This window comes from Entelurus aequoreus, linkage group LG25 (assembly GCF_033978785.1).
Source record: "Entelurus aequoreus isolate RoL-2023_Sb linkage group LG25, RoL_Eaeq_v1.1, whole genome shotgun sequence".
NCBI lineage: Eukaryota > Metazoa > Chordata > Actinopteri > Syngnathiformes > Syngnathidae > Entelurus > Entelurus aequoreus.
This window is the reverse complement of record NC_084755.1, coordinates 19,881,139-19,902,086: the sequence shown is the minus strand read 5'-3', so window position 1 is coordinate 19,902,086 and position 20,948 is coordinate 19,881,139. Positions and strand designations below refer to the sequence as shown.

Here is a 20,948-nt window from a genome sequence, read left to right as displayed (position 1 = left end):
ACCTGCAGCTCGAGTTGATAATGAAGCAGGTATCTTAAAGGCGTATAATAAAGCATACTGGGGCTGCAACTAACAACTAATTTGATAATCTATTAATCTGTCGATTATTACTTTGATTAATCGATTAATAATCGGATAAAAGAGACAAGCTACATTTCTATCCTTTCCAGTATTTTATTTAAAAAAACAGCATACTGGCACCATGTTCTTTCAACTTGCCAAATAAAACAAGGCAAATGTTACAAAAATGTTTTTTTTATAATGTGCACCATTGTCATGCACAATAGCAATAATTTTGCTTGGGGGAATTTCACACCTGGCTACTACCTATTCCAACCATTCTGCAATGTTGGATGCTGAATGTCTTTCCCCTAGTGGCATGGTCGTAAGGCAGACCGACTTCACGTTCCAGTCGTCTCCAATGTAATGGCATGTATTGCCAAGGTAGGCTTCCGTGGCTACACTTGTCCACACATCAGTAGGGAGAGCAATTTTATGTCAGTCTACACTGCTTGGAATGTCTGCTCGTACTTCCTCTCCATCAGTTTGGTAAAAGGGGTCCTCGAGGGAGCAATGTAACCAGGGTTGAGGACGTGAATCATTTGTCTAAAACCTTCAACCTCCACCATTGATAGTGGCCTCATGTCATCCATCCATCCATCCATCCATTGTCTACCGCGTGTCCCTTTTGGGGTTACCAACATATTCAGGATACAATCAGTCAATGCAGCCGCTTGCTGTGGTGTGCAGACCTTCCTTTGTACCAAGTCGCTAATGCTGGCTTGTTTCTTTCTGAAATGAGAGAAACCATATAATGAACATACATGGTAGCATCATTTGCATGTAACTAAATACATACCTCGTTTATTTAATTAATAATTTCTGACGTAAAAGGCAAATACGCCACCACATTAAAAAATAAAAAAGCTAAATTAAATAAATGGACATTGGGGATGCAGCATACACCAATAACAACACAGAAATGTAACTCATCAGATCAGAACTGGATCTAATGTGAATAATAAAGGATTCATTTTAGGCTGCCTCTGAATAATAGCATGAAATATTCCTGCACCTTCATAACATTTAGTTATACTAAAGCGTCACTCAAATCTAAATAGATTTATATAGCTTTATTGGGCCCGTCTACATTGATCCATTATGTAACCAACCTGAGATATTTCTGTCCGTTACGTTTATTTCCAAATTGGTAACCGTGCGTTTTCTCTCTCAAAACGGAGTTAAATGTGCCGGAGACACATTATCAGAATCAGAATCAGAAATACTTTAATAATCCCCGAGGGGAAATTAAGCATTTTCAGAGCAGACAAACGTTACAGGGAGACAGAACAGGATCGCTGACGGGTCTGCCAACTTCCGGCGCCCTGTACAAAAAAAGGTGAGAAACAGGTAAATGCTGGGGAAAGAAATCCAGTCTAAGCCTGGGTCCAGATTGAGGCCAAGGGGGAAAAAACTCATAGCCATAGCACACATAAACATGTGTGTAAGAGAGAAACATTAAAGAACACAAAGAACATTAAAGACATTAAAAGAGCAGAGGTGATGCAACCAGCCACTTCTACACATAGCCACAAAAGTAAAACAACAACAAAATAAAAACATATACACTGTGGTGGCCTCTGCGGTGTTCCACGCCATCATCTGCTGGGGTGGGGGGGAGCATGGCCAGAGACAGGAGCAGAGCCAACAAAGCAACCAATAGAGCCGACCCCACCTCGGCCGCCTACCAACTTTTGGCCAGTGTCCAGTCCGCAAGGATGAGCGAGGATACGTCCAAAGAACCCGAAGTGTCTGATACCTGCTCATTCAGCCAAGACACTGTGAAACTTGTCCGTCCCGGCGCTTAGCAGCCCTGCGTTGCAACAAAGGGATAACGTTAACGTTACTCACCAAAAAAAGAGCTGCTGTGCTGAACTCATGAATGCCTGTTGCCACTCAAAACAACACAGAAAATGAAGTTGTCGCACTCTCCAAAACGTTCCTAACACCCTGAAAGTTAATACACAACATTTGCTGCTGCGCTTTCTTAAAAAACATCTCGTTAACAAAAGATTAAAAACACACAAAGAAGGATACAACGGATCAATGTTTTTTACTTATTTTTTATTTTATAATCCCTCCATTCATCCATTTTCCTTTATTTATAAATTTCAACATTCCCAAACAATTGAGAAAGAATAATAATCAAAATAAGTACAAAAACAGTACAAAACAGCACCAAGGGGTTGTAAACTCAATAAAGTAACTAAAATAGAATGCAAAATATATATATGTAACAAAGTGCAAAGCCATAGGCTCACACAAATTCAGTAAATAATTTAAATTTGGAACACAGCATCATAGTTTTCACAGCTTTTTGGTTGTTAGAGGTATAGAGTGTTTTAACATAGAGTTCTAATTCTTAACTTCTTAAGGCCCAAGCTGTTTGTTTACATGCTTTTTTTTTTATTTCTCTTTGCTATTTGGGCTTATTGGACCCTAATTAGAATAAAAACTAAGAATCATCTTTTGATATGATGTACTTAGTCCATAAAAAAAAAGGTAGAAAAGCGCTATACAAGTATAACCCATTTAAGTAACAAACGTGTACTTCATGTTTAGTGACATGCTAATTCTTATTTTTACACTTTTTTTTCCAAATTCCATTGTATGTTATACTCTTCTGACACCACCAGATGGCAGTATAAGTGTCCACATAAGCGGCCATAAGACCCCAATTCAGTAGTGTACACAATTTTGGAAATAAGAGCTAAAAGGTGCTGTCCACGCATGTGGCCACTAAGCCTTTAGAGCAGGGGTGGGCAATTAATTTTCATGAGCAACCTGAGCACTGCTTGAGAGCCACACCAACAATATTTCAAATAAATTTTGCTCAAATTATTTTTGATATACCGTAAGATAAATAATAATAATAATAATTTTATTTAACCTAACTTAACTTTATACAAAAGCAGATTGCTTTTGATGGTTTTATTTTTAACACTGTCTTACACAACACTTCCTGATGTATAATACAATGCAAAAATGTCAATTTCTGTCACTTTATCCTGCATCCTCTTCTAAAAGTCCAACATTTTTCCCCGTCAGATTTGGACAACCATCTGTTGTCACACCTGCCAGCTTGTCCCATTTCAGTCCTAACATGTCCAAACACGCATTTACCTATGTGAACAAGTCATTACCTGTGGTTGTCTCTTTAATTGACTGCATGGCTGCCAGCTCCTCCGTGATTTGAAAGTCTGCAGTTATCCCACGTAAGAAGATGAGCAGCTGGGGGGTGTCACGTACATCGCAGCTCTCATCCAAAGCCAGCGAAAAACAGTCAAAGTCGGCCGTTCTGTTCTTCAGCTGAAGCTCCAAGTTTCCAGCGATGGTCTCAACTCGCCTCATTACAGTGCGTCGGGAGAGTGACACGTTCTCAAATGTGCCCCTCTTCTACGGGCATATCAGCACAACAGAGTCCAATAAGCACTCCTTAATAAACTCTCCGTCAAAAAACGCTTTACTTTTTCTGGCGATTTTGTGAGAAATTACGAAACTTGTCCCGACAGCTGCATATCTGGGGGTGTGAAATTTGGCAAAAAGTCCTTGTTGGTGTAACTTATACATGCTACAAATCAATGCAATATATATATATATGGGGTTTTATGGGCTAGGAACAGAAGACTAGGGTTTCGACTCAGAGATAGAAGGCAGAGCTTGAATTGCAGTTTGGTTGACACCGTGTATTAGATAATTTGTGATGGACAGCAGATATATACACAACAATGAGTTGAATGGCCATTCAACATGAAAGCAATTTGGAAAACAACACAGTTACTATTAGGGATGATGTTCGAAATCGGTTCTCCCGGTTGTTCGATAAGAAAAGAACCGATTCCATGGACTCGAATCCCTTTTTGAGAACCGGTTCCCGTTATCGAGGCCACTATAGTAAAGAAAAAGAGTTGGTTCTTTATTCGAATCCCTGGGAACGATCGAATCCCTTCCCACGTACAGGAAATGCCCTGTGGGACCTGCAATGTTATGCCCATTTGATTGTAGACTCTTACTGACACCTTGTGGCAATATGAAAATACTATGCGTCATTAGTTTGGGCACTTCCGGGTTGAGACAATTGAGAAGTAGACAAGTTGTGTTAGCTCTTACAAGCCTTGGAAAAGATAAGTCTGTAAGTAAACTGTTTAACTTGTTTATGTAACTCAATATTAAGGTGGAAAGTGTTTAAGTTTGATACTAAGATGTTTATTAAAAAACCATTTTGTGCACTGTTTTGAGGACTTAAAATGGCTGCCAGTCGTGTATTTCCACCATTGAAATAGTTTCAACACTATTTGACAACATTTGTTTGATGGTAGTACTGTATATTTGTGTGAAGCTAATATTTACATATTGTGTATTACATTTCAGTATGTTAATTGAATCACATAGCTTATACATTTGTCATTGTGTGTATTTCAGTTTAAAAAAAAAAAAATAACAGTCCAGTGCAAGACAAAAGTAAAGATAGGAAAAGACAAAGCAAGAGCAACCACAATAAAGAGCCTGAATGGATTAATCTGCTTTGGATTGTTTGTTAGCTGTCTGCCAAGCTGTATAACCTCAACACGTATAGTGAGGGCAGAACAGGCAATATACAATTATTGTCAGGCTTCGCTCTCACATAAGGGGGGAAGAATTGTTGATTGATGACTGTGGTGTTCTTAGTGTCATAGTGTGTGTAGTTAGTATGTTCCAATAGCAGCAGAAGTGCACTTTTTGGAGAGCTGTATTATTTTCAGTTTTGTGCCCAAGGGACTGATTTTTTTTAACACTATATTATTATTTATACACCTATGGTGATCACAGAGACAGGTTGTTTTTGGGTTACTGTATATATTTGTTTTTCTGAAAAATCCCACTTAATATACTTTGGGTAACAACAGTCAATATTTAATTTTAAAAAAAAAAAATTTTTTTTGGGGGGGGGGGGGCATAACAGTCAATATTTATTTATTTATTTAATTTAATTTTTTTCTTATAAAATAAAAGTGAGCTTTTGTTAAACCAAATAGTGTTTTTTTTTCATATACAACAACCTATTGTCATGTTCATGTTTTTGTTTGGCCATGTGCTGTTTTGTTTTTTGGACACTTCCTTAGTTCCTGGTTTCACTTCCTGGTTTTGTTTTATTTCCATGGTTACTCATTAGTTTCACCTGTTCCACGTTTGGACTCACACACACCTGTCTCACGTTTTCACATTGCCATGTCACGCACCTGTTCACAGTTAGTCACGCACCTGTTTTCACTTATCATGTCACTATATAGGCTTTTCTGTTTCTGTTGTTCGTCCTGGCGACATCACCCATTCATGCCATGTCCACAGTTCTTTGTCACGTTAGTTCTTGTTTCATCTCTTGTCACGTAAGTTTTTGTTTGTTTAATGTTCATAGTTCTCCGCCATTGTGCGCGCCTTTTGTTTTCCTAGTCAAGTTTTTTACCTCCTCTGTGAGCGCCTTTTGTTTGTACCTTTTGTTTGAGTTTATAGTAATAATTAAACTATGTCTTTACCTGCACGCCCCGTCCGTTCCATTTCTTTTGCACCACGGGAGAGCAAACCACGCCAAAGACCTAGTCATGACAGATGTCGCCAGCACGAGAGCTCTCCCGCAAAAAAATGGGACAATTTTGACGAGGTAACGTGGGAGGTCCTGCGCGCCATGGAAGCCGAGACACTCCGCCATTCCCCCATGGAGCGCAGGGATCTCATGTGGGGTCCGACCGGCAAACTGGTGCCGATCAGCTCCCTTTGGTCCGAGGATGGCGCTGCGTCACCGCAGTCCCGGAAGCGCCGCTCCCAACGAAGGACGTCAGGGAGGGCTTCCACAAGCATTGGAAAGGACGCATCGTTCCCGCAAGCTCCTCCCCCTCCGGGCGGAAACGAGCTGCAGCCAGCCCGGCTTCCCCAGGACGACGTCACGCCGCTGCCAGTGGGTGACGTCATGGATTTTTTTCCCCTGAACTCTTTTTCTTGTCAGCCACATCCAACCAAAGACTCTAAATCCATGATTAAATATTACCAAGACATGTTTTTAGAAATCAGATCCTGTCAATCACAGTCACCCAATTTTCATGCCCCGCCCCCCAGGACTCATGCCACGCCCAAGTCAGAAATTTTTTTTTCACCCACAAAAGCCCAGGTGGGGGGGAACGAAAGACCTTTTGGACAATTTAGAGGGGAGGATTCTGCCCTCCTCCTGAACCCCCTCCGCCCACCCCAAAAGACGGTTCCAGACCGCGGGGAGCGCGTCTGGGATCCGCTCCTTGAGGGGGGGGCTAGGGCTGGGAATTGTTCAGGTGGGGTGGGTCAGCATCGTCACGCCAAGCCACAGCCTCCAGCACGACCCCCACCACCTGTCTTTCGACCTGCCAAGCCACAGCCACCAGCACGACCCCCACCACCAGTCTTTCGTCACGCCAAGACACAGCCTCCAGCACGACCCCCACCACCTGTCTTTCGACCTGCCAAGCCACAGCCACCAGCACGACCACCACCACCAGTTTTTCGACCATGCCAAGATCCACCTGCTCCACGCCAAGCGCCACCAGTACCTGCTCCACGCCAAGCGCCGCCAGTACCTGCTCCACGCCAAGCGCCGCCAGTACCTGCTCCACGCCAAGCGCCGCCAGTCGCAGCCCCACGCCGCCAAGTTCCGCCAGTCGCAGCCCCACGCCGCCAAGTGCCGCCCGTGGCTGCCCCACGCCGCCAAGTGCCGCCCGTGGCTGCCCCACGCCGCCAAGTGCCGCCCGTGGCTGCCCCACGCCGCCAAGTGCCGCCCGTGGCTGCCCCACGCCGCCAAGTGCCGCCCGTGGCTGCCCCACGCCGCCAAGTGCCGCCCGTGGCTGCCCCACGCCGCCAAGTGCCGCCCGTGGCTGCCCCACGCCGCCAAGTACCGCCCGTGGCTGCCCCACGCCGCCAAGTGCCGCCCGTGGCTGCCCCACGCCAAGACCAAGACCCGCCAAGTGACCAAGACCCGCCAAGTGACCAAGACCCGCCAAGTGACCAAGACCCGCCAAGTGACCAAGACCAAGACCCGCCAAGTGACCCAAACCAAGACCAAGTCCAAGACCAACTACGCCAAGACCAAGACCAACCACGCCAAGTCCAAGACCAACCACGCCAAGTCCAAGACCAAGACCAACCACGCCAAGTCCAAGACCCAGACCCTCGCCAAGACCAAGACCAAGACCCACGCCAAGACCAAGACCCTCGTCAAGACCCGCCACGCCAAGCTTCGCCGCCTGACGCACCACGCCAAGCTTCGCCGCCTGCCACGACAACGCGCCCACCTCCTCGTCGGCCAAGGATGTGGCCATTCCATGGGCGTCCGCCACGCCAGGTGCGCCGACCTCCTCGTCTGCCACGAATGTGGCCATTCCCAGGTCGCCCACCTCGTCAGGTTCAGCGGCGGTCTACCCGCCGTCGCCACCTGACTCTGCCCCGGTGGATTCGGGGACACCTGGTCTGGCGATCCACCGCCATGTCCCCCTCCCCCCCTCCCATGACTCTTGATCCTGTTTTTTGTTTTTGGACATCTGGGATCTGTCCGTAAGGGGGGGGTTCTGTCATGTTCATGTTTTTGTTTGGCCATGTGCTGTTTTGTTTTTTGGACACTTCCTTAGTTCCTGGTTTCACTTCCTGGTTTTGTTTTATTTCCATGGTTACTCATTAGTTTCACCTGTTCCACGTTTGGACTCACACACACCTGTCTCACGTTTTCACATTGCCATGTCACGCACCTGTTCACAGTTAGTCACGCACCTGTTTTCACTTATCATGTCACTATATAGGCTTTTCTGTTTCTGTTGTTCGTGCTGGCGACATCACCCATTCATGCCATGTCCACAGTTCTTTGTCACGTTAGTTCTTGTTTCATCTCTTGTCACGTAAGTTTTTGTTTGTTTAATGTTCATAGTTCTCCGCCATTGTGCGCGCCTTTTGTTTTCCTAGTCAAGTTTTTTACCTCCTCTGTGAGCGCCTTTTGTTTGTACCTTTTGTTTGAGTTTATAGTAATAATTAAACTATGTCTTTACCTGCACGCCACGTCCGTTACAATTCTTTTGCACCACGGGAGAGCAAACCACGCCAAAGACCAAGTCTTGACACCTATCTGGATTCGATAAGAGAATCGATAAGGAATCGGTTCGATAAGAGGATTCGATAATGGGCTCGAACTCGATAATTTCTTATCAAACATCATCCCTAGTTACTATATACATATATACAATTCTAAGTCCATTAATTAGTGTCTCTGGATCTTGTAAAAATCTCAGCTCAGACTTAATAGAGTTCTTGAAAAAAAGGATGGCAGTACAGTCCATGTACTGCAGGTTAAGGATGAAAATGTAAAAGGTCAGCTCGAGAGCCTCCTACCCGCCCAGATAGAACAGGTGGTGGGGTTCCTGGCTGGAATCTTCCAAGAACGATCCTTGGACTAGATGCTTCTTTTCCTTAGTTCGACATCAAAAACAGAAGCCTGGCCTGTGTAAGAGCCAGGACCATTCTTATAAATCCATGTGTACACAAAATATCTTCATTAAAGGCCTACTGAAACCCACTACTACCGACCACGCAGTCTGATAGTTTATATATCAATGATGAAATCTTAACATTGCAACACATGCCAATACGGCCGGGTTAACTTATAAAGTGCAATTTTAAATTTCCCGCCACACTTCCGGTTGAAAACGTCTATGTATGATGACGTATGCGCGTGACGTCACGGCGACAACGGAAGTATTGGTACCCAATGTGTCACCATACAAAAAGCTCTGTTTTCATCGAAAAATTCCACAGTATTCTGGACATCTGTGTTGGTGAATCGTTTGCAATTTGTTTAATGAACAATGGAGACTGCAAAGAAGAAAGCTGTAGGTGCGATCGGTGTATTAGCGGCTGGCTGTAGCAACACAACCAGGAGGACTTTGAGATAGATGGCAGACGCGCTACCGTGAGTACAGCTTTGGCTTCCAAACATCTGATCGCTTGCCCGTACGTGCGTGTCGCTATGTGCATGTCACGTATGTAACTTTGGGGAAATATATGTTTCTTGCCGACTCTGATGGCGGCCGGGGTGTCGTCGAAAGCTACAACGCCCGCCGCCGTCCCGTAGCTAAGTTAGCTTCAATGGCGTCGTTAGCAACAGCATTTTTAAGCTTCGCCAAGCTGGAAATTATTAACCGTGTATTTACATGTCCACGGTTTAATAGTATTGTTGATCTTCTGTCTATCCTTCCAGTCAGGGGTTTATTTATTTTGTTTTTATCTGCATTTGAGCCCGATGCTATCACGTTAGCTCCGTAGCTAAAGAGCTTCACCGATGTATTGTCGTGGAGATAAAAGTCACTGTGAATGTCCATTTCGCGTTCTCGACTCTCATTTTCAAGAGGATATAGTATCCTAGGTGGTTTAAAATACAAATCCGTGATCCACAATAGAAAAAGGAGAAAGTGTGGAATCCAATGAACCCTTGTACTTAAGTTACGGTCAGAGCGAAAAAAGATAAATCCTGCACTGCACTCTAGTCCTTCACTCTCACGTTCCTCATCCACGAAATTTTCATCCTCGCTCAAATTAATGGGGTAATCGTCGCTTTCTCGGTCCGAATCTCTCAATAGGGAAATGTGAGCAGCCCTATCCCCTGTGACGTCACGCTACTTCCGGTATAGGCACAGCTTTTTTTTATCAGCGACCAAAAGTTGCGACTTTATCGTCGTTGTTCTCTACTAAATCCTTTCAGCAAAAATATGGCAATATCGCGAAATGATCAAGTATGACACATAGAATGGATCTTCTATCCCCGTTTAAATAAAAAAATGTCATTTCAGTAGGCCTTTAAATAACACTAATTGTATTGTAACCTATTTTTATGGGCATGCCTCTTTATGATGTTAAGTTCCTGTTATAAGCTGTTTTACAGTATATGCCTTGAGCTCTTATTTTGAAGGCGCCAGGAGCGGAAGTGATGACATGTTGTAGTGGAGCGGAGGTTTTTGAAAGAAGAAAAATAAAATGGTCCTCGTGTGAACTGGAGCCTCCGTGTTTGTTATTTTGTAGTTGTATACAGTATAGGCGACAAATATAAACCCTCGGTTACATTGGTGGCAGCGGTGGGATGATTATCTGAAACAAGTGGCTTTCGCCTATAACACATCTGTGCATGCCTGCACCAACTACAGTCCGTACTATCTACTTCACGGACGGGAGGCTCGTGTTCCAGTGGATGTGTTGGTGCCGTCTCACCTGGTGCGCTCGGACTTGCCTTTTTCTCATGCTGACTTTGTGGCCTCTTTAGCAGAGAGGCTGGAGACTGCTTTCGCTGGTGCCAGGCAAGGTGGCGCCAACGCTCACGAGAAGCAAAAGCTGTACTATGGTTGGCAAGATGGCGGCGCCCTAAAGGCAGCGGCTTGCAAACGCTCTTGGGAGTGTAGAGCGATTTGGCAAAAAACACCCGTCATTCCTGTCAATTTCATGGCTGGCTCAAAGCGTGAACACTCTGTGATCACATACGACCGACAGACAATTCTGGATGTGGATGGATCGGGTCGTTATAGACTGAAAGATGCATGTACGGTGGACCTCCTCGCTAGCATGGGAATACTTCGCGGGCTACATCGAGCGGCCTTTGTAGCAGCGGAGTCAAGTACTAGCGGGGACCGCCAATGGAGGCGACGTAAGCGGTGTGAGCGGAAGCAGAAGCGGGGATGCCGAGCGGGGCTAACAACAAAGGGAAAAGCTAACCAAAGAAGCGTGGAGTGTCCGGGTAAGAAGTCTTTTAAACTAGAACTAGCCGGCGCCAGGCTGGATAATCCCTGCACCAGGGACGTGCACATGATTATAGAGGGGCAGGGGCTCAAAGTCAGAAAAGGGCAGGATTTTTTTTTTTGGTCCTTTACACAATATGGAAATTAATGTAAAATTTAATTTGCTAATAGGAAGCTAACTACTTAGCTGTGTGTCCTTTGTAGGTAAAAGTGATTGCCATTTCTTTTGTGTCAACAAATTATTGTCATAATGAGTTAATTCACATTATCATAGGCTTGGAAGACATGAAAAGCAACAAAACACTGGTTTATTATTAGGCTATTTTTTGTTAAAGATAAGCACTTTAATATTGAACATTGAACAGTGCAACATGAACTTTGAAAAAATATATAAAAATAAATACCCAAATGGAAAAAACTTCAATGTGAAAATCTGTCCTTCTTCCCTTAACTTGATGAAAACACCATCAAGTTGTAACTTATGGTCTTTCTCACTTAATGCTCAGACTAAACAACTGAAACGCAATACAGGGCCAAAAATATGGACCAGTAGAGGGCTGTGTGTATCCTTTCTTTTTTTGGCATTGTTCTCCAGGCATAATCAACATGAATCAAGTTTAAATAGAGATGGCAATATTCTTAACAGATAACCTACATCTTATATCCCCAGAATGCTGAAATTATTATTATTATTATTAATAATAATAATAATAATTATTATTATTATCATTATCATTGTTCTTATTATTATTGTTATTATTATCATTATTATTATTTTGTTAACCCACACAGTAATAGCAAAGTCACAATAACCTTATATCTAAAACTCTACTGTGAGAGAAATGTGATCCGCCGTAAACACAGTGCATTTTATTTTGAAAATTAACCCGGTGTTTTATTTTGTATTTTGTACATTACTTCCTGTCCCGCACGATCCGCTCTGCTCTGTGCGGACTTGATGTGTCGTGCTCAATTGATGCGCCGTGCTCCGACGTTCGGTAAAAACAGAAGCTGACACATTGAATAATAGAATAATACAGCGTTTTTCTGAAATATTACCCATATTAGATGCTGAATAAGTGGACGGCGACTAGACCATAACTCACAGGTTCAAGTTGCTCCACTGTTGCGTCTCAGGGGCGCAGTAATTTGGCTCTCTCTCTCCTCTCACTTACTCACTCACTCGCCCTCTCTCTCTCTAGCGGAAGCGGCAGGCTCAAACAACCCGGTATTACAAGAAAACGTGGAGTTTTTGTACCGCTGTTTTTTTTGTTGGTTTTATTTACATCCCTCACAGGAAAATATTAATGTTGTTTAAAGAAAAAAGAAGAAAAAAAAACACACAGGCAGAGGGCACTTTTTAAGACGAGGCAAAAAAGGACAGGGGCTCAGGCACCCATAGGGTCCTATGTGTGCACGTGCCTGCCCTGCACACATAGCAATTCTCTTAGAATAAAACACAACTCACATAATGTTTTTTCTTTTGTGACGGTGTCAGAGGCAGACATACATTGTACTGAGGTGGCTAACTATGATGCGTTTAGTTTATCGCAGCATCAAGCAAACAATCTGAAAATTCCCGTCGTATCAATTCCTAGATATGGTCGAAACTATTTAAAGTGCACTACGCATAATAAACGCAACATTATTAATATTGCTACTTCGGATAATTTCAACAAACAATCCTCAAAACAGCCCACTACCTATAATATGGGCTTTTTAAACATAAGATCATTATCTTCCAAAACGCTATTAGTTAATGAGGTCATTAGAGACAACAAACTTGACGTTGTTGGTCTCGCCGAGACCTGGCTCAAACCAGACGATTTTTTTGCGCTAAATGAGGCATCTCCTCCTAACTATACCAATGCGCATGTTGCCCGTCCTCTTAAAAGGGGAGGGGGTGTCGCACTAATATACAATGAAAACTATAATTTTACACCTAACCTAAATAATAAATATAACTCGTTTGAGGTGCTCACTATGAGGTTTGTCACACCGTTGCCTCTCCACCTGGCTGTTATCTACCGCCCCCCTTGGCCCCATTCGGACTTCATCAGTGAATTCTCAGAGTTTGTTGCTGATCTAGTGACGCACGCCGGCAATATAATCATAATGGGGGACTTTAATATCCATATGAATACCTCATCGGACCCTCCATGCGTGGCACTCCAGACTATAATTGATAGCTGTGGTCTTACACAAATAATAAATGAACCCACGCATCGCAACGGTAATACGATAGATCTAGTCCTTGTCAGGGGTGTCACCACCTCTAAAGTTACAATACTCCCGTACACTAAAGTAATGTCCGATCATTACCTTATAACATTCGAAGTTCTGACTCATTGTCAACAAACTAATAATAATAATAATAACTACTATAGCAGCCGCAACATTAATGCTGCCACAACGACAACTCTTACTGACCTGCTGCCTTCGGTAATGGCACCATTCCCAAATTATGTGGGCTCTATTGATAACCTCACTAACAACTTTAACGACGCCCTGCGCGACACCATTGATAGTGTAGCACCGCTAAAGCTAAAAAGGGCCCCTAAAAGGCGTACCCCATGGTTTACAGAAGAAACTAAAGCCCAGAAATTATCATGTAGAAAGCTGGAACGCAAATGGCGCGCGACTAAACTTGAGGTTTTCCATCAAGCATGGAGTGATAGTTTAATAACTTATAAACGCATGCTTACCTCAGCTAAAGCTAAATATTACTCAAATCTCATCCACCTCAACAAAAATGATCCTAAATTTGTGTTTAGTACAGTAGCATCGCTAACCCAACAAGGGACTCCTCCCAGTAGCTCCACCCACTCAGCAGATGACTTTATGAATTTCTTTAATAAGAAAATTGAAGTCATTAGAAAGGAGATTAAAGACAATGCATCTCAGCTACAACTGGGTTCTATTAACACAGATACGACTGTATATACGACGGACACTGCCCTCCAATATAGTTTCTCTCTCTTTGATGAAATAACATTGGAGGAATTGTTAAAATGTGTAAATGGGACAAAACAAACAACATGTTTACTTGACCCAAATCCTGGGAAACTTATCAAGGAGCTTTTTGTATTATTAGGTCCATCAGTGTTAAATATTATAAACTTATCACTTTCCTCTGGCACTGTTCCCCTAGCATTAAAAAAAGCGGTTATTCATCCTCTACTCAAAAGACCTAACCTCGATCTTGACCTCATGGTAAACTACCGGCCGGTGTCCCACCTTCCGTTTATCTCGAAAATCCTCAAAAAAATTGTCGCACAGCAGCTAAATGAACACTTAGCGTCTAACAATCTCTGTGAACCTTTTCAATCCGGTTTCAGGGCAAATCACTCTACGGAGACAGCCCTCGCAAAAATGACTAATGATCTATTGCTAACGATGGATTCTGATGCGTCATCTATGTTGCTGCTTCTTGATCTTAGCGCCGCTTTCGATACTGTTGATCATAATATTTTATTAGAGCGTATCAAAACGCTTATTGGGATGTCAGACTTAGCCTTGTCTTGGTTTAACTCTTATCTTACTGACAGGATGCAGTGTGTCTCCCATAACAATGTGACCTCGGACTATGTTAAGGTAACGTGCTTAGTTCCCCAGGGTTCGGTTCTTGCCCTGCACTCTTTAGTATTTACATGCTGCCGCTAGGTGACATCATACGCAAATACGGTGTTAGCTTTCACTGTTATGCTGATGACACTCAACTCTACATGCCCCTAAAGCTGACCAACACGCCGGATTGTAGTCAGCTGGAGGCGTGTCTTAATGAAATTAAACAATGGATGTCCGCTAACTTTTTGCAACTCAACGCTAAGAAAACGGAAATGCTGATTATCGGTCCTGCTCAACACCGACATCTATTTAATAATACCACCTTAACATTTGACAACCAAACAATTAAACAAGGCGACTCTGTAAGGAATCTGGGTATTATCTTCGACCCAACTCTCTCGTTTGAGTCACACATTAAGAGTGTTACTAAAACGGCCTTCTTTCATCTCCGTAATATCGCTAAAATTCGTTCCATTTTGTCCACAAGCGATGCTGAGATCATTATCCATGCGTTCGTTACATCTCGTCTCGATTACTGTAACGTTTTATTTTCGGGCCTCCCTATGTCTAGCATTAAAAGATTACAGTTGGTACAAAATGCGGCTGCTAGACTTTTGACAAAAACAAGAAAGTTTGATCATATTAGGCCTATACTGGCTCACTTGCACTGGCTTCCTGTGCACCTAAGATGCGACTTTAAGGTTTTACTACTTACGTATAAAATACTACACGGTCAAGCTCCTGCCTATCTTGCCGATTGTATTGTACCATATGTCCCGGCAAGAAATCTGCGTTCAAAGAACTCCGGCTTATTAGTGATTCCCAGAGCCCAAAAAAAGTCTGCGGGCTATAGAGCGTTTTCTATTCGGGCTCCAATACTATGGAATGCCCTCCCGGTAAAAGTTAGAGATGCTACCTCAGTAGAAGCATTTAAGTCTCATCTTAAAACTCATTTGTATACTCTAGCCTTTAAATAGACTCCCTTTTTAGACCAGTTGATCTGCCGTTTCTTTTCTTTTCTTTTCTACTCTGCTCCCAACCCGGGGTGGACCGCTAGCCTGTCCATCGGATGGGGACATCTCTACGCTGCTGACCCGTCTCCGCTCGGGATGGTTCCTACTGGCCCCACTATGGACTGGACTTTCGCTGATGTGTTGGACTTTCACAATATTATGTCAGACCCACTCGACATCCATTGCTTTCGGTCTCCCCTAGAGGGGGGGGGGGGGTTACCCACATATGCGGTCCTCTCCAAGGTTTCTCATAGTCATTCACATTGACGTCCCACTGGGGTGAGTTTTCCTTGCCCGTATGTGGGCTCTGTACCGAGGATGTCGTTGTGGCTTGTACAGCCCTTTGAGACACTTGATACTATGATGGAGCTGTGCGTCACCGGCCGTATGCAGTAGGGCAGACCTGGGCATTCTGCGGCCCGCGGGCGCATCCGGCCCTTTGTGCGTCCCTGTCCGGCCCGCGTGAGGCCAATTATAAATTACAAAATACATTTTAAAAATGTCGAGTGTGCAATACAACGGTGCTGCTTTTGTTTTGAAAATCGTTATTTGTATTACTTCCGTGTGGACGTATGCGTGTGCGTGATTGTGAGTGAATGTGAACAGCTGCAATTATAAAATAAAAAAATAAAGTTGAAAAAACATCTACGTCGTGAGCGCAATACAACTGTGCTGCTTTTATTTTGAAAAGTATTATCTATGGGCGTGTGTCCGTGTGTAACCTGCGAGTGAAGGTGCACATGCAGCGACAAGTGATGCACGGTTTACACCCGAGACGCTAAAAAGAGAAAAGTTGATGAAGAATGGCGTGTTTCCAACAAGACATGGACTGCAAAGCAACATTCCCTCTAAGGTGCGCGCCTGCGCAATTGCGCACTGTTCAAGCGTCTGCTGCGCGCAGCAAATATATGCCGCGCACCAAATCAAATCCCATCTGAATTCTAAACAAAATAAACATATTTATTCTATGTAATTTTGCAATGCAACTTTGAGTGACAGTGACAACAAGCGGCTAAAAGGTGCTATTTTCATAAATATGGACTCACCAGCTCTTCTACAGTCACACACAGCTTACTGACAACAAAATCTGGCGCTGGTAGTCGGCTCTATAAAGTTACAAATAGGCATTTTAGTTTAGACTTAGTCAGCACAATATTCCAGGTAAAAAACGAGAATAAAAATCTACCTCGAGCAGAAATACAATCGGTCTCCCCTCAAGTGATGTCTACTGGCCACTTCCTGCTACCGGCTTATAAGCACAGCTAATTGGACCGTGGCGGTCACATGACTAGGAAGAGCGCAAAGAGTATATAGAAAGCAAGATAATACCAGTCACTGCAAAAGGTATGGATTTGACACCTGCGTTACGCCGGGTTTGCAGTTTTACCATCAACGCATCAGCCTCCCTTGCGCGCTCTTCATCAGACAGATTCCGGTATTTTTCCTCGTACTTCGTCGTCTAGTGGCGATTCAAATTATATTCTTTAAACACAGCAACCTGTGTACCACAAATTAAGCACACGGCTTTACCTTTAATTTCTGTAAAGAAATACTTGGCAGTCCATGTCTTGTTGAAAACACGGCATTCGTCATCAACTTTTTTCTTTTTAGCGTCTCGGGGGTAACCGTGCATCACTTGTCGCTGTGCACCTTCACTCACAGGTTACACCCGGACATACGCCCATAAATAACACTTTTCAAAATAAAAGCAGCACAGTTGTATTGCACGCACGACATAGATGTTTTTTTTAAATTGATTTTGTAATTTGTGATTGCCGCTGTTCACATTCACTCACAATCGCGCACGAGCATACGTCCACACGGAAGTAATACAAATAACGCTTTTCAAAACAAAAGCAGCACCGTTGTATTGCACACTCGACATAGATACTTTTTAAAATGTATTTTGTAATTTATGATTGGCTTCACGCGGGCCGGACAGGGACGCACAAAGGGCCGGATGTGGCCCGCGGGCCGTAGAATGCCCAGGTCTGCTCTAGTCTATCGACAAATTTGGAAGATAAAGGCAGCCGTAGAAACAGCCCAAAAGCTGCCCGTCCTGATGATTGCGTTGGGTAGAGCTTAAGCACCCAGACTTTGGCGATCTCTGAATTAATTCACAAATTGGATAACATCTCGGAGAAGCTTTCTGCTTTGCAAGGCTACATTAGGATACATTTGAGAGCCAGAATGTACAATTTTGGCACACAAACCATTGGAATGTGTTTGCTCGCCTTCACTAAAACAATCCTTATCTACAATTCGGCTCCTTCTGCAACGGCCTTGGAAGGTTCATGCTGTTAACACCCCAGCGTGACCAGTGCAGCAAAAGACGCTTTAAAAAAATTATTTTGGCTCTGTTTGTTATTGGTTCTGTTCCGGGACACTGAGCATGCATCTTTGGACTGCTATACACATAAGCACACATACCCCCGCCTTTACCCAACGCCTTCGCCACTTCAAACCCTCCGCGGTATGATGGCTTACAGAGCAGCTTCGGACCAGATGACCGGAACCCTGCCACACAAAAAAACTACGTCACTCCCCCTTTCCCCATTTGTTACAAAGACAGAAGTTGATGCGAACGCCTACATGGAAGAAGCTACAAAACCAAGAAAGAAACGAAAAGTTTTGTCTGAGGAGCCAAAAAAAAGGGAGAATATACCTGGAGAAGCAAGGATCAACATTGTCCCGGTTTTTACTCGCTGGCGTAAGCTCAAAGATGGGGAGGGATTTTTGGTCAATACCGCCTTGACTGTTAAACTAGTAAGTGACTTTCGATGCTCAAATCAAAATGATAATGCTGATGCTAGTGAAGTGTATTTCTGGTCTTGTCACTCCCTCTCGGGCAGGAGGGCAACAAAAGAGATGTCGGAGACGCTTTGTTGAACAAAAAGTTGCTTTATTACAAGCGAGTGTCATTAAACAGGTCTGCAGTACCCGGAGGAGCTTAGGCCAAAAAAATTAAGGACTCCTAACTTGGAGAAGCCAAACCATCAGTCCTTTATTCCTTCCTAGTGACTGGGAAGACAACAGATGTATACCATAACTTGTAGGTTGACGTTTAAGATAAACATGGAATCTCTCCGCCCGGATAGAGCTATAACTTTTGCATTCCGAAGCCTGGTTTTATTGCTTCTTCTCGTGAGAGAGCTAATTCCAGTCCACATGCGAATGTCTAACTAAAGCTCCTTCTCAACCATTATTTACTTAAACCTGGTGGTTCGCTTTCTCCAAATTGAATATAAACATTCACCATATGTTGAACATAATATGAGTCCGTTAATTCACTTCACTAGCTATCGGAAATGTGCGTGGTAGCAATAAATAACCACCAGCTTGATAGTTTGCAGTTCTACACTGACACCACAGGCCACGCAACAAACTCAAAAGTACTGCATAAAGAAAAAACAATGTGATGGCTGCAAACCGCAGATATAAAGTTTGCGTAAAATTTGTAGGTTCCTACTGTGGATACTTCCTACTGATCGGTAATATTAAATCCTTGTGGTGATATTGTGTGCTATATGCACTAATCTTCATGGTAAATGTGGTCTTACTTCTGGAAAAACACTACCGCTTATGTCCACTGGTGTCGCCAAAATTAACCAAAACTGAAAGTTCTTAACCCTTGTGTAATGTTCATATTGTTGTTACTCAGCCAGCGATTGTGGGTCTGATGGACCCGTTGCATTTTGTGGCTTTTAATGCCTCACAATCAAACACTTTTATGTTACAATAATGAACAGATGTTTACCTTATCCCAATAAACATCTGTTCAGTATTTTAACAAAATGCAACGGGTCCATCAGACCCACAAACGCTGGCTGAGTAACAACAATATGAACGTTGCACGGAAAATATCTCTGCCAGTTTCTGCATCCCACAGGGATTCTTCTTTTGTGTTTCTGCACCTGCGGTTCCCACACAAGGTTGCAACATTGTTTGTCAACACTGTCTGCTCTCATTTTCTCGCACATTTGACCCTCTGATGTTCTGTGTACCTAGACTCTGTCCTCCTCCTGTCTAGGCCTGCTGTGTGTGAGTGTGTGTGTGTGTGTGTGTGTGTGTGTGTGTGTGTGTGTGTGTGTGTGTGTGTGTGTGTGTGTGTGTGTGTGTGTGTGTGTGTGTGTGTGTGTGTGTGTGTGTGTGTGTGTGTGTGTGTGTGTGTGTGTGTGCGTGCGTGCGTGTGTGTGTGTGTGTGTGTGTGGTACACAGAACATCAATTTCCACACTTCTATTAGCCCCGGGTCCAGTGGACCCGGACATCTTATATGTAATAGAAATGTGTAGGGGGGGTGTATGCTGTGTGGTCATTAAATATGTATGCTGATATATGTTCTTGACAGAAAATGAGCCAAAGTCAGTGAGTCTCAGTTTGAAAAGTTAATTAATTGTATAATTTTTCTTTTAATAAAAAATGAAAACGGGTCCCACAGACCCGAACACCACACAAGGGTTAAGTAGGGCTTTAAGTGCAATGAAAATAAAGTTATATTCGTATATTCTATTCTAAATACACTCAAATGTTTGTATTGCATATTGTTATTGTAATTTTCCGTACCCAAAATGTTTTCCTTTTTTCAAAATATGATAGATATACACTACCGTTCAAAAGTTTGGGGTCACATTGAAATGTCCTTATTTTTGAAGGAAAAGCACTGTACTTTTCAATGAAGATAACTTTAAACTAGTCTTAACTTTAAAGAAATACAATCTATACATTGCTAATGTGGTAAATGACTATTCTAGCTGCAAATGTCTGGTTTTTGGTGCAATATCTACATAGGTGTATAGAGGCCCATTTCCAGCAACTATCACTCCAGTGTTCTAATGGTACAATGTGTTTGCTCATTGGCTCAGAAGGCTAATTGATGATTAGAAAACCCTTGTGCAATCATGTTCACACATCTGAAAACAGTTTAGCTCGTTACAGAAGCTACAAAACTGACCTTCCTTTGAGCAGATTGAGTTTCTGGAGCATCACATTTGTGGGGTCAATTAAACGCTCAAAATGGCCAGAAAAAGAGAACTTTCATCTGAAACTCGACAGTCTATTCTTGTTCTTAGAAATGAAGGCTATTCCACAAAATTGTTTGGGTGACCCCAAACTTTTGAACGGTAGTGTATATATATTGTATTTTTAAATAACAAAGTTACTTAAATCCTTTTCAAAACAATAAATAACAAACACAAAATGATGGCCACAGGTGTTGGAATTTTTGTTGAATTATTGCACTATGCTTTATTTTGTTTGACTTTAACAGATTATTAATAATTGTATTATTAGGAGAAAGTGACAGGGTCGCGGGGTTTGGCTGGAGCCTATCCCAGCTGCAATCGGTTGGAAGGCGGGGTACACCCTGGACAAGTCGCCACCTCATCGCAGGTCCAACACAGATAGACAGACAACATTCACACTCACACACTCGGGTCAGTTTATTGTTGCCAATCAACCTATCCCCGGGTGCATGTCTTTGGAGGTGGGAGCCTAGGGATCAAACCCAGGACCTTCTTATTGTAACCCCTGTTCCACCGTGCT

General features: G+C 43.2%; 1 protein-coding gene across 1 annotated transcript; it reads right to left on the bottom strand.

The window, feature by feature from the left end:
* Window positions 1-203: 203 nt before the first annotated feature.
* LOC133642804 (general transcription factor II-I repeat domain-containing protein 2-like) lies at window positions 204-17,858 on the bottom strand. Its single transcript, XM_062037194.1, has 3 exons — window positions 17,837-17,858; window positions 3,204-3,456; window positions 204-792 (listed from the first exon to the last, which is right to left on the bottom strand). The coding sequence occupies exons 2-3, from the start codon at window positions 3,409-3,411 to the stop codon at window positions 722-724; spliced, it is 279 nt and encodes a 92-aa protein (XP_061893178.1). The 5' UTR covers window positions 3,412-3,456; window positions 17,837-17,858; the 3' UTR covers window positions 204-721.
* Between the last annotated feature and the right edge of the window lie 3,090 nt (window positions 17,859-20,948).

Excerpts from the sequence above, each read along its gene's own strand:
- LOC133642804 (XM_062037194.1), bottom strand. The coding sequence starts at position 3,411 with ATGAGGCGAGTTGAGACCATCGCTGGAAACTTGGAGCTTCAGCTGAAG. Across the intron at positions 793-3,203 it reads AATTAAAGAGACAACCACAG|AAAGAAACAAGCCAGCATTA; the intron begins GTAATGACTTGT and ends CTCTCATTTCAG.